General features: G+C 42.3%; 1 protein-coding gene across 2 annotated transcripts; it reads left to right on the top strand.

Annotated features, from left to right (window-relative positions):
• The first annotated feature begins 56 nt into the window (after nt 1-56).
• LOC144264957 (betaine--homocysteine S-methyltransferase 1) lies at nt 57-21,667 on the top strand. 2 transcript variants are annotated; one of them, XM_077816989.1, is made up of 8 exons: nt 57-252; nt 3,884-4,016; nt 9,625-9,743; nt 14,385-14,576; nt 15,124-15,271; nt 15,716-15,898; nt 19,781-20,009; nt 21,307-21,667. In XM_077816989.1, the coding sequence occupies exons 1-8, from the start codon at nt 205-207 to the stop codon at nt 21,497-21,499; spliced, it is 1,245 nt and encodes a 414-aa protein (XP_077673115.1). In that variant the 5' UTR covers nt 57-204; the 3' UTR covers nt 21,500-21,667. The 2 variants fall into 2 exon arrangements, with proteins under 2 accessions (XP_077673115.1, XP_077673114.1); XM_077816988.1 differs by lacking the exon at nt 57-252 and adding an exon at nt 1,505-1,690.
• Nucleotides 21,668-21,970: the final 303 nt, after the last annotated feature.

The following is a 21,970-nucleotide window of genomic DNA, read 5'->3' as shown; positions in this document are numbered from 1 at the left end:
GCGCGGTGGGGCTAGGGTGGGAGGGTGTTGCCTATTCCGCAATGGGTGTTGGGCGCAGCCCCGGCCACCCAGGACCCACCCCCCATTCCGCCTCTCTGCCGGGGCTATAAAGAGGCGGGCGGGACGAGGCGCCCTGAGAGTCTCGCAGCGCCGCCGGCAGTCAGTAGCTGGGTGCAAAGGCAGCGCTCCTAACGCCCCGGAAAGATGCAGGCGCCGCTTGGCGGAAAGAGCCCCCAGCACGCCAAGAACAAGGTAAAGGCCCCGGGACTCGCGCCGGCCTAGGAGCCGCTGAAAGCGCAGGAAGTCCCCAGTCTGTGCCACGTGCAGGCGCCCTGTAGGCGCTGCGGGGACTGGAGCGGTCGGCCCGGCAGCTCCCTTGGGGGTAGCAGCGTATGGCACCTCTAGCTGTCCTGTGATATGCCCCAAGGAGAAGAGGCCGCCAAAGCTCACGCTGCCGCTAAGGGTTTGAGCCCCCTCACTTGCAAAGTCTGGAGAGGCAGCGGTGTTAGAACAAACAAGATCGCTTCGCTGATCTACCCTGGGCGGGCACCATCCCCTGCTCCCACTCGGGGCTGCTGCTAGTGCATGGCTGGGGGAGGGGGTGGGAAATAGAACCGTCATGCAACTGAGTGGGGCTAAATCCTGCTCTGAGAGCAGCAGCACGAGTCACCGCTCTGACACCGCCACCTCCTTCTAGGCACAGACCCTTTCCTCCCGGGGTATGGGAGGAGAGCCCCAGAATTTGAGGCTGAGAAGCAGTTTCTGTAGTTGGCAGGTTCAACAGGCATTGTCACCTTTAGTAACAAAATTTGCAGGCCTTCTCTTTCCGAGGACCGTGTTCTTCAACTTTTTTTCATTTGGAGACCTCTAAAAAATTTCAAACGTGGGTTGCACCCCTTTGGAAATCTTAGCAGTGTCTGCAGACCCCCCACTCACAGTAGCATGGGTAGGAAATTTAAAAAGCCTTAGTTTTCCATGATGATTTGGCTGGCTGAAAGCCCCACACAGAGATTGGAAAAAAAAATTTTTTTAAATAAAAATATGGGTTTTGGGGGACTGGGGTTTGGACCTCTGCAATTGGCCTCAGGAAAAACTGCCTTGAATTCATTTTTAACAGAATAATGGCTTACAAGTTCACATTAAAGAGTATGATTTGATTTAATTTATCACATTAAAACATAGTGTCCATATTTCGTATTAACATGTACATGGTACTTTGTAGTAGCTCGTAACTAATGCATGAGGTGATACGTACATTCACTGTTTCCTCCCCTTTAATGAAGAAGCAGCGGGCTGAAACTTTAAACTTTTGAAGTGAACTCCCCCGGTGAAAGCTTCCTTGGCAGACCATGGAAACAGAGACCCAGATTATGATCTTCTACATCAGGGGTGGGCAAAAAATGGGCCACATCCTGCCCATCAGACCTTTTAATCCGGCCCTTGAGCTCCCGCTGGGAAGCGGAATTGGAGCGGGGTCAGGGGCTTGCCTTGCTCCACTCCGCAAGTGCAGCAGCTCCGCATGGCTCCCGGAAGCAGGAGCAGCCAGGGGGTTCCGCATGCTGCCCCCGCCTCAAGCACCAGCTCTGCAGCTCCCATTGGCCGGGGCAGGGTGGTGCCTGTGGGTAGGGCAGAGCAGTATGGCCCTGCCTCCAGAGTGGGAAGAGGCCACTGTTTCCAGGAGCTGCTTCAGGTAAGTTCTGCCTGGATCCTGCACCCCTGAGCCACCTCCCCCCCTGTGCCCCAGCCCTGATTGCCCTCCAAATCTTTCATCCCAGCCCAGTGCACCCTCCTGCATGCCAAACCCCTCATCCCCAGCCCTACCCCAGAATCTGCACTCCCAGTCGGACCCCTGCCCTTGTGCACCCCTTCCCCAGCCAAGAGTCCCCTCCATCCCAGCCCAGAGCACCCTCCTGCACCCCAAACCCCTCATCCCTAGCCCCACCTAAAGTCTGCACCCCCAGCCGGAGCTCTCATTCCCCCCTGTGTGCCCCCATTCTCCCCAATCCCCTGCCCCAGCTGGCCCTTCATACAATTTCCATACCGAGGTGTGGCCTTCAGTCCAAAAAGTTTGCCCACCCCTGTTCTACATGGCAGATTTACTCTTTGCTTGGCCAGGCCCATTCTAGGCACTCAGTTATTCATTTGCAAACAATAATCTTAATAAAGGCTCTGAACTTTCATAGTTACAACAGAAATTCACTAATGCACATTAATGACTGGGAAACACCTTCTGAGTTGCTGAATTTTGCAAGTTGAGGCATGTTCCTGCTCACGTTGAAATCAATGTCAAAACTTCCATTGCTGATTTTAGCTGGAGCAGTATCGGGCTCACAGTGCAAAAGCAAATCTCTCTTTTTTTTTTTTTTTTTTTTAAATAGCAGGGACGCTGGATTATTCAATTTACTTTGTTCATTTATTTGGAAAATGTCATTTTAGTCTGAAATATTTATGCTAATAGTATGTAAATCAATGTTCTTACAGTATAATTTGTAGAACAAAGTTAATGTGAGAGCTTACTCAGATCTCTGTCAAAGCTGTGCTGAGAAATAATTGGTCCTCTTCTTTGTACACCTCAGTTTATGAGGTGTGTGGATTAGTGAAGTGCTAATTACAGAGGTTTTACTTTACACCTCTCAAAGAGAAAATCTATCAAAGGATGGAGACTAAAAAGTGGAAAAAGTCTTCTACCAAGGGCTTTCAAGCCACACACACCTGTACTTGCACAAAGCTTTCATTTTCCTCCTGAGCTCAGATACTACTGCATAAAATAACAAACTGTATTATGCCATCTGGAAAGGGTAGATATGGAGGGTAATGTGGCTAGCCTTAACACGCCCATGACTGTGTAGTCACTGTGAAAATGTCTGGGGACACCTGATTATTTTTTTTTTCAATAAAATACAAACAAATATGAGATCCAAAGGCAGAATCTAATATGTAGGGGTATTGTGCAATTGTGGTACACTTATTAGAAGTTTTTGGGTACATAAACCAATGAGAGGAATATGAGACATCTAATATTTTCAGATACAACCAATATAACATTATCTTGCTCCAATATTGTTCATATTATAAAAAGAAAACTATACACATTTTCTTTGCACTAGCTTACAATTCAAGACAAGAGGCAGGGCAAAACATGCAAAAGCTGAATTTTTTTGTAACCTGGCATCTTTTTTAAACTTCTGGGCTATGCAAAATGGGCAAGATTCTCTTTGATTTTTACAAATGTGTGTGAACAAATCCAACCAAGTGAAAACAGCTTGCACAGAAAGCTAAAATAAGATTACATTTTAAAATGCCAGATGTGTGTCAGTAAAATGTTACTTGCATGCATGCTTTTTTAACTGTGGCATGATACCTTCATTGTATCATTTTGTATCACAAGCGACTTGTGTTGTAGCATTTCCTAGGTGACCTTTTATCTCAGCTGAAGAGTAAATGAGTTACTAAAAAAGTCTGATGCACTAGTGTTTCTCTTCCAAAAGTTAACAAATCTTTTGGGAGCACTTAGGGCCTATAATGGGTGGGATTTTAACTATTTACTTTCACAGGAGCATGACAGGGCCCTTCACTTGTGATTTTTGGGAACAGTGCATTTTTCAGTTTTTAATAAAATTGTGATAATAGTCGGGAGCCTAGGTACTATATGTATGCTTATTATAATAAAATCCTACTTTTTTTGACAACTGGCTTTCTGCCATTGTTTAAGCCTGAAAGATGCTTTAAAGAAACAGAATAACATGACGCTGCTGCTGTTTGCAGTAGCCCCCAAATTATGCTCGGCTGTTCCCAAAAAACAAAGAATGACCAAGTCCCTATCTTGAAAAGTGTGTAGCCTACAAAACTACAGTACATCAACCTTTCCTTCTTTATTATTCAGGGTATTCTAGAACGTCTAGATGCTGGAGAAATTGTGATTGGAGATGGAGGATTTGTGATAGCTCTTGAAAAGAGAGGTTATGTAAAAGCTGGACCTTGGACCCCAGAAGCTACAGTAGAACACCCAGAAGCAGGTCAGTCTTCTGCCTCAAAGCATGAGGATTGAAAATTATAGCATAACAAGTGTAATGTAGATGCTATTTATGTACACAATCTTTTCTTAAAAACTTAATAGTCCTTATAACATCCTGTGGCAGCATGTTCCACAAGCCAGTTTACAATGGGTAGAAAAGTATTTCCTTTGAGACATTTAAAATGTGGTGTCCTTAAATTGAATACAGGAAATAGGAGTGCCAGAATAGCCTTCTTTATAACATTAGTTATTTTATAGACCTATTTCCTCACTCTAATCCTTCCAGTCTTCTTTGAGTCTCTTTCTTTGTATGGAAGCCTTCTCACAATGTCTTTTAACCAGGGCTTAAAACAATCTGACACTTGCTACTAATGTGCTGATAACCTATTTCTCATGTCTATAAGATGCTTATAACATTTATTAACACTTTATATGCTACCTATAAATATATTTTCTTGATATGAAGTGTGAACATTTCCTCTTCTGTGCAGTGTGGTGCCTCCTCTGCACTGTTGACTTTTGCTCCTCCACCCTAAATGGTCATGTTACACAGAAAGTAGGTGTGGAAAATGGAGGAAGCAGCTGGCTGGGCCGGTTGGTATGAGAACTGCTACAGAGCTATCAAATCCCTCCTACCTTGTAAGGAAAGCACATAAAAGATGGAAGCCCTGGACAGGGGGGAGGAAAGAAAAAAGAACTGAGGAAGAAAGTGGGAGCCTAGGAAGAGAAGGAGAAGATGAGGACTAAGAAAAGGAGAACATGGGAGGGAGGAGATAGGGAGGACAAGGTTTTATTTTATTTTATTTTTTGTAGGGGCGAGAAATGTTACCTGAGCAGAGATTAGAGAGTTCAGAAATGAGCCCTAAATGCCTAAATGAGATGTGTAAACAACTTAAAATGCTATCATGGTACTGAAACCCTTGCAAGATCTCGAATACTATTGCTTGGTCACATGTGTGAGGTCAGATTTTGTCCACCTGGTGGGTTGAAATGAGAAATTATTTGAATGAGTTCTATAATGACACACTTTAAAAATACAGCACATCTTTAGCTAATACATCTCAACTATGACTGCAAAGAACTTTTAAATTATTGTCAAAATTCCTGTAGTTGCTAGAGGCCCCAACCACGATGGGGTCTATTGTGCTAGTCACTGTACACCGAGGAAGAAACAATCACTGCCTTTAAAGAATTTACAATCTAAATAGACAAGACAGGCAAAGGAAGTAACATCCCACTTTTACAAAAAGATTTAAAAATGTACAGTGAGATTGTGACATGCCAGAAGTCACCTAGGAAGTCTGTAGCCCAGCTGGGAATTATTGGGTGAAATTTGTTGGCCTTTGTTATGCAGGAGGTCAGACTAAATGATCGTGATGGTCCTTTCTGGCCTTAAAATTGATTGATTAAACCCAGTTATTGTGAGGTTTCAGGCCAGTGTCTAAACCATAAGGCCATCCTTCCTCTCTAAATATTGACAAATTTAAGATCCTGCTTGGATCCTGGTTGTTTGGGATAGTCATCTAATTTGCATGTTTATGAATTTTTTTTTTTTAGTTCACCTGCATCACCAATTCCTTGGTGTGTGGTTTTTTTTTTTTTTTTTTTTTTGTGAACTGTAGTCTGCTGGGGATGCCACAATCATAAGCAAAGAGCACTCGAAGCCTGTGGGGAGAGGTAGATAAAACAAGTCAAGCATTATTAAGGAGCTCTAAGAGAATGTGTGGTCTCTCTTATTGACCCAGACTCTTAGCAGAAGTTGGAACCCTTCAGGGAGATTCTATTTCAGCCTTGCTGACAGTCCATTGACCCATGGAGGATACAAAAGATGTGGGAAAGGCTCCTGTGGTTAGCACAATCTAGGTTCTGGAGCTCATAGAATCCTAGAATATCAGGGTTGGAAGGGACCTCAGGAGGTCATCTAGTCCAACCCCCTGCTCAAAGCAGGACCGATCCCCAGTTAAATCATCCCAGCCAGGGCTTTGTCAAGCCTGACCTTAAAAACTTCTAAGGAAGGAGATTCCACCACCTCCCTAGGTAACGCATTCCAGTGTTTCACCACCCTCCTAGTGAAAAAGTTTTTCCTAATATCCAACCTAAATCTCCCCCACTGCAACTTGAGACCATTACTCCTTGTCCTGTCATCTGCTAGCACTGAGAATAGTCTAGATCCATCCTCTTTGGAACCCTCTTTCAGGTAGCTGAAAACAGCTATCAAATCCCCCCTCATTCTTCTCTTCTGTAGACTAAACAATCCGGTTTCCTCAGCCTCTCCTCATAAGTCATGTGTTCCAGTCCCCTAATCATTTTTGTTGCCCTCCGCTGGACTCTCTCCAATTTTTCCACATCCTTCTTGTAGGGTGGAGCCCAAAACTGGACACAGTACTCCAGCTGAGGCCTCACCAATGTCGAATAGAGGGGAATGATCACGTCCCTCGATCTGCTGGCAGTGGCCCTACTTATACATCCCAAAATGCTCAGCTGTACTAAGATAGCTGCAACTAAAGTTTTTAAGGCCAGAGAATGGTTGGCTGTATTCTTGTGATACATTTTTTTTTTTTTTTTTAAATAAAGTTAACACATATGTGCGCATGCTCACACACACAAACCCCTCAGAAGGGGGTGAGTCTTGAACATGTTTTGACTGTTTTAGAGTAGGGTACGATTTCCGCTGGCTCACAGGGGAACAGCACTAATTTTACCCTGTAACACAGGCACCAGCATACTATACTACAATGATGGGTATTACTGCACTAGAAGAGGGTGTGCTGTAGTGTCACACAGCAGAAACAGGATCCATAAGGAGAGCTAGCCAGAAATTGTTTAAAATTAGACAAAAATTGTGAAAATTGTAAAAAGCATTTTCAATTTTCTGACCCTTTATGGAAAACGTCTGATAGAAAAACAAACTAGTGGATCATAGAAGTTTTCTCAAGTAGCCCTTTGTTTGGAAAGAATGAATGACCTATTTTTAAAATTATAATTAAAAATAAATGCTGCTCACACCAGAGTGTTTTGACTGCCTCTGTTCAAAGGATGTGAGATTGAAACTTGATACTGCTAGTTGATGCAGGATTTGAAGAACTTTTAGAACTCTGAAGCTGAGCAACAAGCTATGTTCCTGACTGGTTCTTGTGTAATAGCTGGTATAAGCGGTGTTCTGTTAGAGCAGCCTCCTGGGTTATTCCAGAGTATGAGTGAAGGATTTTGTTTTTAATAAGAGTGGTCTGGTTTTTGTGCTCAGCACTGTCCTCTACTGAGTGGAATCAAACTTGACCATGTACATAGATACTCTACTCTCCTGAGGGCAGGAGTGCTACCACTGTACAAATAATAAATATTAAGTTTGGATAGAAAAGGGGGAATAGCAATTGCTGACTGTAAGAGGATGGTGCTTGGCAGTACACTAACATTTTCACATAAAATATTGCTTTTGTGCTTTTTTTTTTATTGCTTTTGTGCTTTTTAATTTCCAAGATTGATAGTTATTCCTGTGACAGGCTGGCTTGCCTGTGTGCTGGAGAGTTTGGGGCTAAGCCAGCCCTGATTACAAGATGAGCCCCACCTGAGAGGAATCAGGTGATTCTGATATAAAAGCCGGCAGGGAGCTGTAGAGAAAGAGTGGTAGAGGCTGTTTTACGCAGGAAGGCTGTTGGTAAGCTGAGAAATGCTCAGGAAACAAAAACCAGAGAAGCTATAGTTGGCTTGAAGACGCCTCTGTAGGGAGCAAGACTGGTACCTACAGAGACATTGAACTTGGACCCAGCTCTGGGAAAGAGGGCTAGGAACCCCCCAACTAAGGAAAGAGACACTAAACTGGGCTTGGGACCTGGAGTGCCCATATGTGCCTGGGGACTGAGTAAATTGGACCACAGGTGGAGAATATTCTAATTTTTCTTTAGCCTGTGTGGAGTTTAAGGAGCCCTGTGAAAGAGGGAAAAGGGGCACTCAGGCAGCAATAAGTGGCCACAGTGCTACAACTACTATTTTGTTTTTCACAGGCTAGAGCAGTTCTCTTATCTTCAGTATTGACTAATTTCCTGGGCAGTTGCTGTGTTCCCTTTCTCACACCGATCTAAGGGCTGGTCTACACTAAAGCTGTAAGTCAATCTAAGTTACTTTACTTAGGTTGACTTACAGTGGTGTCTAAACAACACTGTGTTGATGGGAGACACTCTCCCGCCAACTTATCTTATGTTTCTCAAGGAGGTGGAGTACATAAGTCGATGGGAGAGCACTCTGCCATCAACTTGGTGTGTCTTCACCAGACCTACTAAATTGACACCACTGCATCAATCACAGCAGTGCTGATTTAGCCAGAAGTGTAGACATGCCCTTAGTCTGATCTCTTTCCGTACTTCCTCTTCCTTTTGCTGACATCTGCTTTCCTTTCCCATTCACTTTACTACCTTACAGCAATCCTGCTAAGTGACACTTTGTTACCCAGGATTTTCAGAACCCAAAGCAACGGTAACGTAACTGTTTCTCTCCAGGCGGTGTCAGGAATAAATCAATGGGGACACAGTTCCTCTGTCTGATATGATACAAACCGGAGTGCTTTTACCTAAAAGTACTTTTTTTTTTTTATTAGATCTTAAGCACACACAAATATTGTCACAGTAGGTTCAGAGCATCTTTAAACTTTATATTTACAAAAGTTAAGATGGCCTTGAGGAATCAACAGCTAGGCTTCTGGGGGGCCCCTCCTTCTGTTTAGCTGCTGGAGAACTTAGTTATCAGATCCTTGCCCAAAGAAAACTTCCTCAGACTGCTCCAAAGCACACTTTCTAATTAAACTTTTTATAAATTTTCTCCAGACAAAGCCTATATCTCAAAATAGTCCCTGGTAGGCTAACAATTTCCCTAGAAACAGCCAATAACAATTCATTATTCTCCTTATCAGAAAAGTATTTCTAATTAGAAAAACAATAAAACTTACATGTCAGAAGTGCCTAAAACTGAGGTTAGCTGTCCAAATATTCCTTCTGTTTTCAGGGAACCTTAACTTCCTGTCCCAAACTCCCATTCTGATGGCAAAACTGCAAACGTGCAGCTGCATGGCTTTGCCTCTCAGGGCCCTAAAACTATTTCCAGTTATGTGATGTTTGGGTTTCAGCTGCCAGTGGTTGAACATACAAAATGGCTGACTGCAGTGCTGTCAAGTGCTGGGGTACATGCAGAAATGTCAATTTGAGGGCTACAGATTGGGAGGTCTGCAGTACAGCAAAAGATAGGCAAGGTGCCAAAGATTCAGTGAGTGAGCTTACTGGCAGGGTAACTGTAGGGTAAAAGATCCTCAATGGTTGACTAGACAGATCACTGACAGTCTCAGCAGAGGCTGTTTGACTGGCTAAGGAGACTGAATTATCTGCTTTCCCCTATAAATTGTCCCTCCAGGTTTAGAGGTAAATCAACAGAGAAGGTGGCAGTGTTTGCTGCAGATGCTGTACTTGCTCCAAAACTAAGTAGATGTCTTTTTACAATACCATTAATTCAGAACCTTTCCTAAGTTAACATAACCTAACCAATAAACATGTAACTGTGCAAGCAGGTGCTAAAATGATAGCAACCATATCAAACTTTATTTTGCCTTTTTTAATATCTTGCAGTTCGTCAACTTCATCGGGAATTCCTCAGAGCTGGATCAAATGTTTTACAGACATTCACCTTTTATGCCAGTGAAGATAAATTAGAGAATAGGGGCAACTACGTAGCTGAGAAAATATCTGTGAGTAAAACACTGGTTTTAATGGTGATCTATGGAAAATGGATACTCTTCTTTGGTTTGAACACAGGTTTCTTTTTACAGCTTGTCAGAGTTAATTTAGTGATATTCAAGGGCATGGAAATAAAAATTCAAATCAAATGGGGGGGTGTGTGGCTTGTGATTTCATAGTCTGAAGTGGTAGGAAGGACCTTCGGCTTACAATGGCAAAGGGAAAAAAATCAAAACATGGGTAGTAGTGAGAAGAGGGGGGAAAGAATACTGAGTCATATTTTTATTCAACTTAAAGAACTTAGTTTATCTGGAATTATCTTACATGGGGGTACATTAAGGACTGAATCCACAAACAGCAAGATAAGTGGTAACAGGGGATCCTTCAGCATCTGGAGAAAGGACCCAATCCTAGAAATTATGACGAATCCCAGAGAAAATATGTGGATAACAAATGAATGTGTGCTAAGAGCATATCCTCTACAACACAGCAATAACCAGTAGATCCAAAATATTGATTTTGGTCGTAAATCTTACCCCCTCTTTAGGTGAAGAGGGGCCCTGACAGCAGAACTACTGTGATTGTGCTGCACAGGGGAGGAGAAAGATATTGTGAGCCCCCAGGGTATAGGAGTGGGTGTGGACTCTAGCTCAGGGCTCTGCAAGAGCCCTGTATAGCAAGTCTTTTGGGAATGGAGAGTTTGCCACTGTGTGGTGCCTCTCATTCTTCTCCCTGTGAAGGGGGTCACATTGCCTGCTCAAGCCTTTGGTACGTGGAAAGGATTCTATGAGGGGAACAAATTCCTCCCCTCATCCCTGTGGAGATCTCCATGCCCTGAGAAATTACTCAGGTTAGAATCATAGAATATCAGGGTTGGAAGGGACCTCAGGAGGTCATCTAGTCCAACCCCCTGCTCAAAGCAGGACCAATCCCCAACTAAATCATCCCAGCTAGGGCTTGGTCAAGCCTGACCTTAAAAATATCTAAGGAAGGAGATTCCACCACCTGCCTAGGTAACACATTCCAGTGTTTCACCACCCTCCTAGTGAAAAAGTTTTTCCTAATATCCAACCTAAACCTCCCCCACTGCAACTTGAGACCACTACTCCTTGTTCTATCATCAGCTACCACTGAGAACAGTCTAGATCCATCCTCTTTGGAACCCCCTTTCAGGTAGTTGAAAGCAGCTATCAAATCCCCCCTCATTTTTCTCTTCTAAACAATCCGGTTCCCTCAGCCTCTCCTCATAAGTCATGTGTTCCAGTCTCCTAATCATTTTTGTTGCCCTCCGCTGGACGTTTTCCAATTTTTCCATATCCTTCTTGTAGTGTGGGGCCCAAAACTGGACACAGTACTCCAGATGAGGCCTCACCAATGTCAAATAGAGGGGAACGATCACGTCCCTCGATCTGCTGGCAATGCCCCTACTTATACATCCCAAAATAGCCTTCTTGGCAACAAGAGCACACTGTTGACTCCTATCCAGCTTCTCGTCCACTATAACCCCTAGGTCCTTTTCTGCAGAACTGCTGCCGAGCCATTTGGTCCCTAGTCTGTAGCGGTGCGTGGGATTCTTCCGTCCTAAGTGTAGGACTCTGCACTTGTCCTTGTTGAACCTCATCAGATTTCTTTTGGCCCAATCCTCGAATTTGTCTAGGTCCCTCTGTATCCTATCCCTACCCTCCAGCGTATCTACCTCTCCTCCCAGTTTAGCGTCCTCTGCAAACTTGCTGAGGGTGCAATCCACACCATCCTCCAGATCATTTATGAAGATATTGAACAAAACCGGCCCAAGGACTGACCCTTGGGGCACTCCGCTTGATACCGGCTGCCAACTAGACATGGAGCCATTGATTACTACCTGTTGAGCCTGACAATCTAGCCAACTTTCTATCCACCTTATAGTCCATTCATCCAGCCCATACTTCTTTAACTTGCTGGCAAGAATACTGTGGGAGACTGTGTCAAGAGCTTTGCTAAAGTCAAGGAACAATACGTTAACAACAGGTTAAGTGCTGGGGCAGCATTTGGGGCCTAATTAACAAATCAAGGTTATCCTAAAGCCTCTGCATGTATCAGAATGAGATACTTAGTTCTGCTCTTATACCACATCATCAGGTCTTGCCCACTTAGACTGTCATAACTTACATTCAGCCTGACTTCATACTTCCATCCAGTTAATGATAAATATGCTGAGCCTGATTCTACCCAGAAGATACAAATAATTTCCAGTGGGATGTAAAAGAGTTGCTTATATCCCAAAAGGGGGGGAGCATTGAGCCCTGAGTCATTACTCATGTTGTGGCACTGTGCATTGTTTTGACAAGAAGATCCCAATGTGGGAGTGTCTCAAAACAGATTTCAGAGTAGCAGCTTATGCTCAAATAAATTTGGTTAGTCTCTAAGGTGCCACAAGTACTCCCTCTCAAAACAGAGTGGCTATACATTACTCTATGATTAGAATGCCTTCAAATGACTTTTTCTAACATTGCTATAAACATTTTTTCTTAAATTCTTCTATCCCCATTAACATTGGACCCATATTTACCTATGTTTTTATTAAGTCATTCAGATTGAAGTGATTGAGTTTGCATAAAGAGGATGAATGCTTTAGTCTATTTTTTTTTTTTTAACTTAAATCCCTGTTTCTGTTGGTTGGACATGCTTCCATACCTATAAGGAGAACCTTGCTGTTTGTTCAGTCAATCCCAGATCATGACTTTTTAAACAAATTGTTGTTTTTCTGCCCAGTTTAATCTGTTTTCACAAATTCTCTTTGCACTGCTAACTTGGGTGTATGGGGTACTTGGCTTTCAGTCTACATTGATTAATCAATCATAAGTACTGATATCTGTTTTCTTTTATACACCTATTGTGATCGTACAGCAGAGTAGTTGAAGGGAGATACAATGGCCACTGGATAAGCAGTTTTCTGTTCCCTGACTGACAGGAGCAGGGGCTGCTCCAGGCTAGGGTGGACACATGACTCCAATTAGCCTGCAAAGAGTCAGGTGAGGCTGTTAAACTAATGTGAACATCTGACTCTAAGGCCCCCTCTGATACTATAAAAGGGCTCACTCCAGTCTGGCTGAGGAGAGCCAGGGAGCGGAAGCGTGGTTGAAGGGCTGGGTAAAGAAGACATCCTCAAGCCATTGGAACAGGAGCCCTAAGGTAAAGGTGAAGAAGGCATTGAGAGGGAAACAGGAGAGCTGTGGGGAAGTGGCCTAGGGAAATGTAGCAACTCTGGCAGTGGAAGGTCTGCTCCCAACAGCTGTTGCTATTCAGGTCCCTGAGCCGGAACCCGGAGTAGAGGGTGGGCCCAGGTTCCTCCCAACCTGCCACTACAGAAACGCCTCCTGGGAGGGGAAGACAGGCCCCTGTTAGGACAGGAGGCTAAACTGTTCTGGAATAAGCCCATAGGGACAACAGACTGTGCAAGTTATCTCACCAACCTCCTTGCTGGCTTATGATGAAAAGGGCTCAGTAGACTGTACCTGGCCCCAGAGAGAGATGGGCTACCTAGAGGGTCACAGTGAGCCTCTGAGGCTAGCATAAACCACCTAGAAGCGCAGGACCCACGAGGACAAGGTCAGAGCTCTGCCACACCATATATTTAAATTTGTTGATTTATTATTTTTACAATGGGATAATTAATGCTACACTAGTTAAAATTTATTTTGATTCTCACAGATGTATGTACAAGGTCCAGCTTAGTAATTTGAGTTTCCAAATTATAATATACCAACCACAGACAAGCAACACTTCTCAATTTATAAAAATATATATAAACATATCCATATTAGGCTCTATAGGTGGTCTTTTGAACTGTAAAAATGAATCTGTTTAAAACCAAACAGTTGCTTATAATAAGCATTATTTTAGAAGCAGAAAATTCATAGGAGGTTCTTTTATATGTGGCTATATAAAATATCTTGATGGAGGTGTTGTCTGCATACTAACTACGTTTAATTATGGCTTGACTATGAGGGATCCAAAACATCTTAGTATGATGAAAATCTCTTGGAAATATGTTGTCTTTTTAGATATAGTTAACTTACCAAAAAGCCCAACCAACCTTTTAAATATCCGTACTGTGATGACTGGTGAGTACCAGTCAGGTACTCAGTACAACAGGTTAACCAACAGACTTCTTAATGATCCATTGTGAGGTGTGAGAAACCAGATAGACTTGGTACTCTTTATTCCAGGGCCCTAAGCAGCTCCTCTGTGGGGGGGCCCCAGGCCTTTGTAGGGGGGCTGGCTTGGGCGGAAGGGGGGAACCACCCCCAAGCACTCACCTGCGGTGCGGCTGCGGCCAGGTCTCTGCACTTCCCACCATGGGTGACTGCAGCCCCGGCCCTTCTGCGGAGCTCAGGGGCCTGGGGGAGGAGCAGGGGCTGGAGCAGCATGCAGCTGCGTAGGTGCCCCAAATTTCCTGGTGCCCTATGCCACTGCATACTTCGTGTATGGGTAAGGATGGCCCTGCATTAGTTGGTACTTTAAAATGTTTTAATGAAACAAAGTCTAAAATTTTATATTAGTTTTAGAAATAAACATGAAACTAATTATGGTTCCTAAGACTCATTTTTCTTCTGAAATGCAGGCATTTCTGTAGTAAATCAGTACTGATGTAGTCTGTTCTCATATTTTAGGGCCAGACAGTGAATGAAGCTGCTTGTGACATTGCAAAGGAAGTGGCTAAAGAAGGAGATGCTTTGGTAGCTGGAGGAGTCAGTCAGACACCATCATACCTGAGTGGCAAAGATGAAGCTGAGGTTAAAGCAATCTTTCGACAGCAGCTGGATGTCTTTGCCAAAAAAAATGTGGACTTCTTAATTGCAGAGGTAAATCCAACTGTAAAGAAACAAAGTGCCTTCAGTTGATGCAATTTACCAGCTGATCAAATTTCCTTAGAATTGAAGTCTCTAGTCAGTTTTTTGGGAATTCACATATATGTTGATGCCTCCTTTAAAATTTGCTACTGTGCTCTTATTCAAATAGTAGCAGATATATTTTTCCAAATACAATACTGGCAGACATTGCAGTGTAGAGTGCAACCGAGACCCTAACCCCAAATCTCTGTTCTGGTCTGTGCAGAAATGAAAGGGGAGGGTGATCCTTCTCTGGGGTGCTTTGTGCAGCCATTTACACAGAACAAATTGTACAAACATGATCTAAATCCCAGTAACGGAGGCGGAGGGTCTGATTCTATTAATCTTTACAGCAGTGTAAGTCAGGAGTAACTATTGGAGTCAATAGTTACACCAATGTAAATGAGGAGACTCAGGCCCTGAAATCTACCTGGGTGGGAGGGGTAGAGATTAAGGAGTGTGTAACACTTAGGCTGGGTCCTCATGCATAAGAAAATAGATTAGATTTACTTTCTTTCAGTATTTTGAACATGTTGAAGAAGCTGCATGGGCTGTTGAAACCTTAAAAGAATCTGGGAAGCCAGTCGCAGCTACCTTGTGCATTGGTCCAGAGGGAGACTTGCATGGTGTAACACCTGGAGAATGTGCTGTCCAACTGGTAAAGGCTGGTAAGAAATTTCCTCCTCCATATAATCTGTAAAAAAAAAATATTTTTTTTTAGGAGTACAGTAACATAACATTGTAATTATGTGCCTGAAAAATGCAACTTTAAGCAAATCTAATTTCCCCATAAGAATTAGTGTAAAGGCGATATAAAAATAAAAATATAGTCTTCTGTCCGGTGAAAATTTTTTCCCTGGAAAAGTAAGGGTGTGTGTGTGTGTGTGTGTGTGTGTGTACTTCTACTGTGGGGGGGACCATGCAGGATCTTAAGAGATTCTCTATCTCCTGTCCTGCCACTTGATTTTGCTCTGATTGGCTTGTGGTCGTACTGGTAGCGTAGAGGTTGAATGCTTTACTTCCAAAGCACTCTGGCTACGAATTTTAATTGCTATTACATCATTGCCCAGTTCCTGGAAAGCCATGTAACTGGAAAGTTGTCTTCTTCACAGGTGCTTCTATTATTGGAGTAAACTGCCATTTTGATCCAGAGACTTGCCTGAGAACTGTGAAGCTCATGAAAGAGGGCTTGGAGGCTGCTAAACTGAAAGCACATCTGATGTCTCAGCCTCTTGCTTTCCATACCCCTGACTGTGGGAAGCAGGGCTTTATTGATCTTCCAGAATTTCCTTTTGGTAAGACCTAGTCCATTTTTTTTATTTATTTTTTTTTTAAATTAGTGATGCTTAGTAAAGAAAAAGCTGCAGTGGTATCCGTGCATGCAGTGGCATCAATCCATACACTATTGTGCAGAATTTCAAATTAAGGAAAGTCAGAGCAGTTGATATTAACCAAAATGAATTTTAGAATTATAGAACTGTTGGGCTGGAGGGATCTCAAAGTCCTCAAATCCAGCGCCCTGTACTGAGGCAGGACCAAGTAATCCTAGACCATCCCTGGCAGACGTTTGTCCAACCTGTTCTTAACCTCCAATGATGAAGATTTCAGTCTCCTTTGGAAGCCTGTTTTAGAGCTTAACTGCCCTTTATAGTTAAAGTTTTTCCTAATGTCTAACCTAAATCTCCCTTGCTGCAGACTAACCCACTACTTTTTGTCCTACTTCTAGTGGACATGGAGAACAATTGATCAGAGTCCTCTTCTTTTTTTTTTTTTTTTTTTCTATTTATAACAGCCCTTAACTTATTTGACCTATCAAGTCTCTTTCCTCTCCCCTCCCCCGCCCATCTTCATTTTTAAGGTTTTCAAAATCTTTTCTCACTTTGCTGCTCTCCTCTGGACTCTCTCCAATTTGTCTACAGCCTTCCTAATCTGTGGTGCCCAGAATTGGACATACTACTCCAGTTGAGGCCGCACAAGTACTGAGTAGAGCGGGACAGTTACCTCCTGTGTCTTACATACAATATTTCTGTTAATACCCCCAAGAATATTAGCCTTTTTAGCCACTGCATCAAACTAACTCAAATTCAATTTGTGATCTACTATAACCCCCAGATCCTCTTTCACAATACTGCCACCTAGTCACTTATTCCCCAATTTGTAGCTGCACATCTAATATTTTTCTTCCTAAGAAGAGAAATACTTCGCATTTATCTTTAGTACATTTCATCTTCTTGAATTAAGACCAGTCTCTCCAATTTATCAAGGTCATCTTGAATTCTAGTCCTGTCCTCCAAAGTGCTTGCAACCCCTCCCAGCTTAGTGTCATCTGCAAATTTTATAAACATACTCACTCAATTTATCAAAAATATTGAATAGTATCAGACGGAGGACTAACGCAATTGGAACCCATTAGATACATCCTCCCAGTTTGACAGCAAACCATTCGTAACAAGTCTTTGGGGACAGTTTTTCAACTTGTTGTGCACTCACCTTACAATAATCTCATCTAGACCACATTTCCCTAGTTTTCTTATGTCAAAACCCTTACCAAAATCAAGATATCACATTGACTGCTTAACTCCATCCATTAGACCAGTAACTTTGTCAAAGAAGGAAATTAGGTAGGTTGTGTCAAGAAAAAAATTATGCCAGATCTTGCTGGCTATTTTTCCTAACCCTCTTATTTTCTAGGTTATTACAAGTTTGTTGATAATTTATTCCAGTATCTTTCCAGGCACTGAAGTTAGACTATCTGATAGATAGATATATAATGCCCTGGGTCCTCTTTGTTCCCCCTTTTAAAGATAGGTACTATGTTTGCCCTTCTCCAGGCCTCTGGGACCTCACCTGTCCTCCATGAATTCTCAAAGACCATCACTAATGGTTTCCAGATTGCTTCAGCTAGTTCCTGAAGGTTCCTAGGATGAATTTCATTAGGCCCTTCTGACTTGAATACATCTAACACGTCTAAGTAGACTTTAATCTATTCTTTCCTTATCTTGGCTTGCGTTCCTTCCTCTTTATTAATACTAATTGTGTTGAGTACCTGGTCACCTTTTTAGTGAAGGCTGAAGCAGAATAGACATTAAACACTTCAGCCTTCTTGATGTCCTCAGCTATTAGCTCTCCTTCACTGCTAAGTAAAGGGACCTGCACTTTCCTGTCTCTCCTGCTCCTAAAGTATTAAAAGGTAATATGAAGAGATTCTTTTATGTCACTTGCTAGGTGTAACTCCTTTTGTGCCTCAGTCTTTCTGATTTTGTATCTACATGCTTGTGCTATTCTTTTGTATTCCTCATTACTAATTTATGCATGTTTCCACTTTTTGTAGGATTCCTTCTTGATTTTTTTTTTTTCAGACCATTAAAAAGCTCCTTAATGGCTTTTAACTAGTCGGGTTTTTTCCCCTTTGTATAGCGATAGTTTGCAGTTGTGCCGTTTTAATATTGTCTCCTTGAGAAACTGCCAGCTCTCCTGAACTCCTGTTTCCCTTAGAATTCTTCCCATGGAGCCTTACCTGTCTTCTGAGTTGACAGTCTTTTTTTTTTTTTTTTTTTTTTTTTTGTTCGTTGTCCTTATTCTGCTGCTCTCACTCCTTCCTTTTTTCTTAATCATTAAATCTAACATTTTCATGATTTTCATCCAATTTGCCTCCACCTTCAGATTCATTATCAATTCCTCCCTGTTGGACAGAATCAAGTCAAAAATAGCTGTGCCCCAGCTACTTTCTCCACTTCATGAAACAAAAAGTTGTCCCCAGTACATTCCAATCATGTATTGGAAATTTTTGTGTGTTTTTTGCTGTATTACTTTCCCAACAGATGTCTGGATAGTTAGTTTCTCCCCTGCCTCCCCCATTACTACAACGTCTTGTGTTTTTTGGATATTTGATGTTTGCTCTAGAAATGCCTCATCCACCTTCTCTTCCTGATTTGGTGGCCTATGGCTGACCCTTATCATGATATCACCCCCTAATTATTATTTTTTTTTTTTTACCCCCTTTGTATTTACCCAGAGTCTCTCAACTGGTCTGCCTCACACCTCCACCTGGATCTCAGAACAAGTGTATATATTCTTGATGTATAATGCAACACCTCGTCCCTTTTTATCCTGCCTGTCCTTCCTGAACAAGCTATGCCTCTCTATGCCAATATCCCAGTCATGAGATTTATCCCACCAAGTCATAATTTATCTTATGTACTAATGCTTCAATGTAGGCACTACTTACACCGACGGGTAGGGTTCTCACATCAGCATAGGTAATCCACCTCCCCAAGAGGCAGTAGCTAGATCTACATTGGTTCAATGCAGCACTTCTGATCCCATGCAAGTAACTTACGGTTTGGGGAGAAGGGAAGCATAGCTGTCTTCTCTTCGACTCCAGGCAGCAGCAGAGGGAACAAAGGGTAGGATAGAGGCCATCTGCCACGTGGTAGGTGGAATTGAATGTCTATTGAGCCTGGTATGTGACTGACAGCAGCTGGCCACATCTGCTGTTCCCTAGCTCACACTCAAAAAGAAGGTGAGAAGTGCAAGGGGCTATTGGTGTGTTTCACCCAGTTGCAGGTGAGTTGATAGCATTTTGATATAGCAGATTAAAATTATTGAAGTCTGTTTCCCCAGGCACAAAGTGGTTGGGTGATTGGATATTTTTTTTTTTTCTGAAGTGCAGGCATTAACAATGGGTTTCTTAAAGCACTGAGATGCTATTACTCCACATACATAGAAGCTGAGTAGAGTTAAACACTCATACTATTTTAAGAGGTACTGGCATTTTTCAGTAAAGATCAATAAGAAATTAAATATGAATAAAGCCTGTATTTTAAGTGTGACCTCTGATTTACACTTAAATACCCACCTAGTAGCTGGCACTCGATTTAGGGCTTTGTCAGATTAGAATTTGGCAGGCTTTATCCCTCTGGAACAAGGAAACTTCTGGCAAGTATGCAACAGAGGAGCATTCCAACACCTAAAAGCTGAAATGTAATGAAATATTGTATCAGTAGCGTCCAGACTGATTAACAGTGTTTAAATCTTTACTGCAATAGCCCAATTATGCCTGTGACATTGTACTTTGCACGTTTGCGAAATTAACTGTAGCTGAAAATGTAAAGCGATTTTACTAAATATCTGCTAAAACTAAGTATTACAGTTAAAGCTAACACATATCATTGTAGCTCTGGAGCCAAGAATTCTCACGAGATGGGATGTGCAAAAATATGCAAGAGAGGCCTATAACTTAGGGATTCGATACATTGGAGGCTGCTGTGGATTTGAGCCTTATCACATCAGAGCAATAGCTGAGGAGCTGGCCACTGAAAGAGGATTTTTGCCACCGGCTTCTGAGAAACATGGTAGCTGGGGTAATAACTTGAGCATGCATACCAAACCCTGGGTCAGAGCAAGGTATGTATAATAACTATAGTACTTCGCTTAAATGGCACATTAAATATGCTCCCTTCAGGTGGCTTTAGCAGTCTTTCTTCTTGGGCAGACTGGCCATGGAGAGGAGAAATCCCATTTGCCTTCCTTCCCACCCTTAAATAGGATTTACATAAGGTGGGAATCCTTTGTTTCCCAAACGTGACCCACCCCCTTTCCCTTCCAGTGGAAAGTTACAAGAAGTCCCAGATACTGTTTAGTATCAGGTGACAAGACCACCTGACTCAGTAGTATCACAGCATCCATGAGTCAGTGGCAGTATGGAGCGTCTGCAGGAAGGCCAAGTCTTTTCACAGTCCATTGTCCTTGCTGATGGACTATCCCCCTTGTCTGGCTTTTCAATTGTTGTACCTGAAATGTTAGTAGTGGGAGTCCCCCCCCATAGTAGCACAGTTGAAATACAGATACAGAGTCAATATTCCTAACTTCAGATACAGAAATAATACAGGCATACACATTGGATAATCACATTCAGTAAATTGAAAAGGAGTACTTGTAGTACCTTAGACTAACAAATTTATTTGAGCATAAGCTTTCATGAGCTTTGTTTAGCTTCTAAGGTGCCACAAGTACTCCTTTTCTTTTTGCGGATACAGACTAACATGGCTGCTACTCTGAAACCTGTCATTTCAGTAAATTATAACCTTTCCAATTATATCTTAAGACCCATCTTCCATAAAGTACATCTCAGTTATGTCATATCGTAAGCATATTTTCATAAAGAATATGGTGTGAAATGTCACAAATGCCTTATAGCATGTTAAAACAATTAAATTCTTACACTTTAATTTGTTTGCCCAATGGGTCTTCTCAGACTACTTTGAAGATTGGTCTTGACATTTGTGCCCACCCTCCCCTCCCCCATTTGTTGTTGGTTAATACAATTCAGTGCATCTGTATTGGTTTTGGGAACATATAACTAGAGGCCCCTTAAAATGAAAGAATTGTAATGTTTTGGTTTGGATTAACATGAAAGTTATTCATAGCAACTTCTAAGATATAGAATTAATATAGACTACCATGCTAATACCTATTTGGTAAGTGGCTTAAAATGTTGCTTTAAAAGAATAGAAAACACTTCTTTTAACACCGCCAATCTTCATAAATTTCTTCCTGTATCCAGACCTCACATTGAGCTAAAACTTATGCAAATGAATTAAATCCACTGACCATTTTGATCTAGTTGTTAAAATATTTTAGACTGTTGTAACATTTCCTCAGCCTCATTCATTAAAAATATTAAACATTTTTCTTTCTTTAGGGCAAGAAAAGAGTACTGGGAGAATCTGTTGCCTGCTTCAGGCAGGCCATACTGTCCTTCAATGTCAAAACCAGATAACTGGGGAGTGACTAAAGGCGCTGCAGAGCTGATGCAGCAGAAAGAAGCAACAACTGAACAACAGCTGAAGGAGCTCTTTAAGAAACAGACGTTCAAATCCAATATAGTAGCTTAAGTATTAGCCTGAAATATGTATGGAGAATTTCCAAATGTGCTTGCATCACATGAAATAACTTGTGAAGACAAATGTCCATGTATCCATTTACATGTAATGGAAGAAGCTAAATGCAGACAGAATTTGATTGCAAATGAGATCAAATCTTAATAAAACACATTTCTATAAGACTGTTAGTGCTTATTCCTTCACCCACTTACTTCCCTCCTCATTCTCACATGAACAGAGAGCAACAATACCTGAAGACTAAAGGTGTGAACTATTAAATGTTTATTGGCGTGAACTTCCAGCAAGCAATGATTCAAATTTTCTTCCTCAGCGTCCCCCTTCCCAGCTCTAATGCCACAGAGCCTTGACTCTGTCCCTGTCCCATTCCCCCCTGGTTAGCAAAACACAATTCCAATTCCACACCTGCATTTCCTGTTCCCATTTCCCCCCCCCCCTTACTTCCTGATTGACTACAGACTATAT

Source organism: Eretmochelys imbricata, chromosome 5 (genome assembly GCF_965152235.1).
Source record: "Eretmochelys imbricata isolate rEreImb1 chromosome 5, rEreImb1.hap1, whole genome shotgun sequence".
Taxonomy (NCBI): Eukaryota; Metazoa; Chordata; order Testudines; family Cheloniidae; genus Eretmochelys; species Eretmochelys imbricata.
The sequence above is the reverse complement of the archived record's forward strand: the minus strand, read 5'-3'. Positions and strand labels throughout refer to the sequence as shown.

What these genes read in the sequence shown, in the direction of transcription:
- LOC144264957 (XM_077816988.1), top strand. Translation starts at nt 1,520, where the DNA reads ATGGCTCCCGGAAGCAGGAGCAGCCAGGGGGTTCCGCATGCTGCCCCC. An exon ending in AGTAGAACACCCAGAAGCAG is followed by an intron (nt 4,017 to 9,624) that starts GTCAGTCTTCTG and finishes AATATCTTGCAG; the next exon opens with TTCGTCAACTTCATCGGGAA. An exon ending in TCTTCCAGAATTTCCTTTTG is followed by an intron (nt 15,899 to 19,780) that starts GTAAGACCTAGT and finishes ATATCATTGTAG; the next exon opens with CTCTGGAGCCAAGAATTCTC.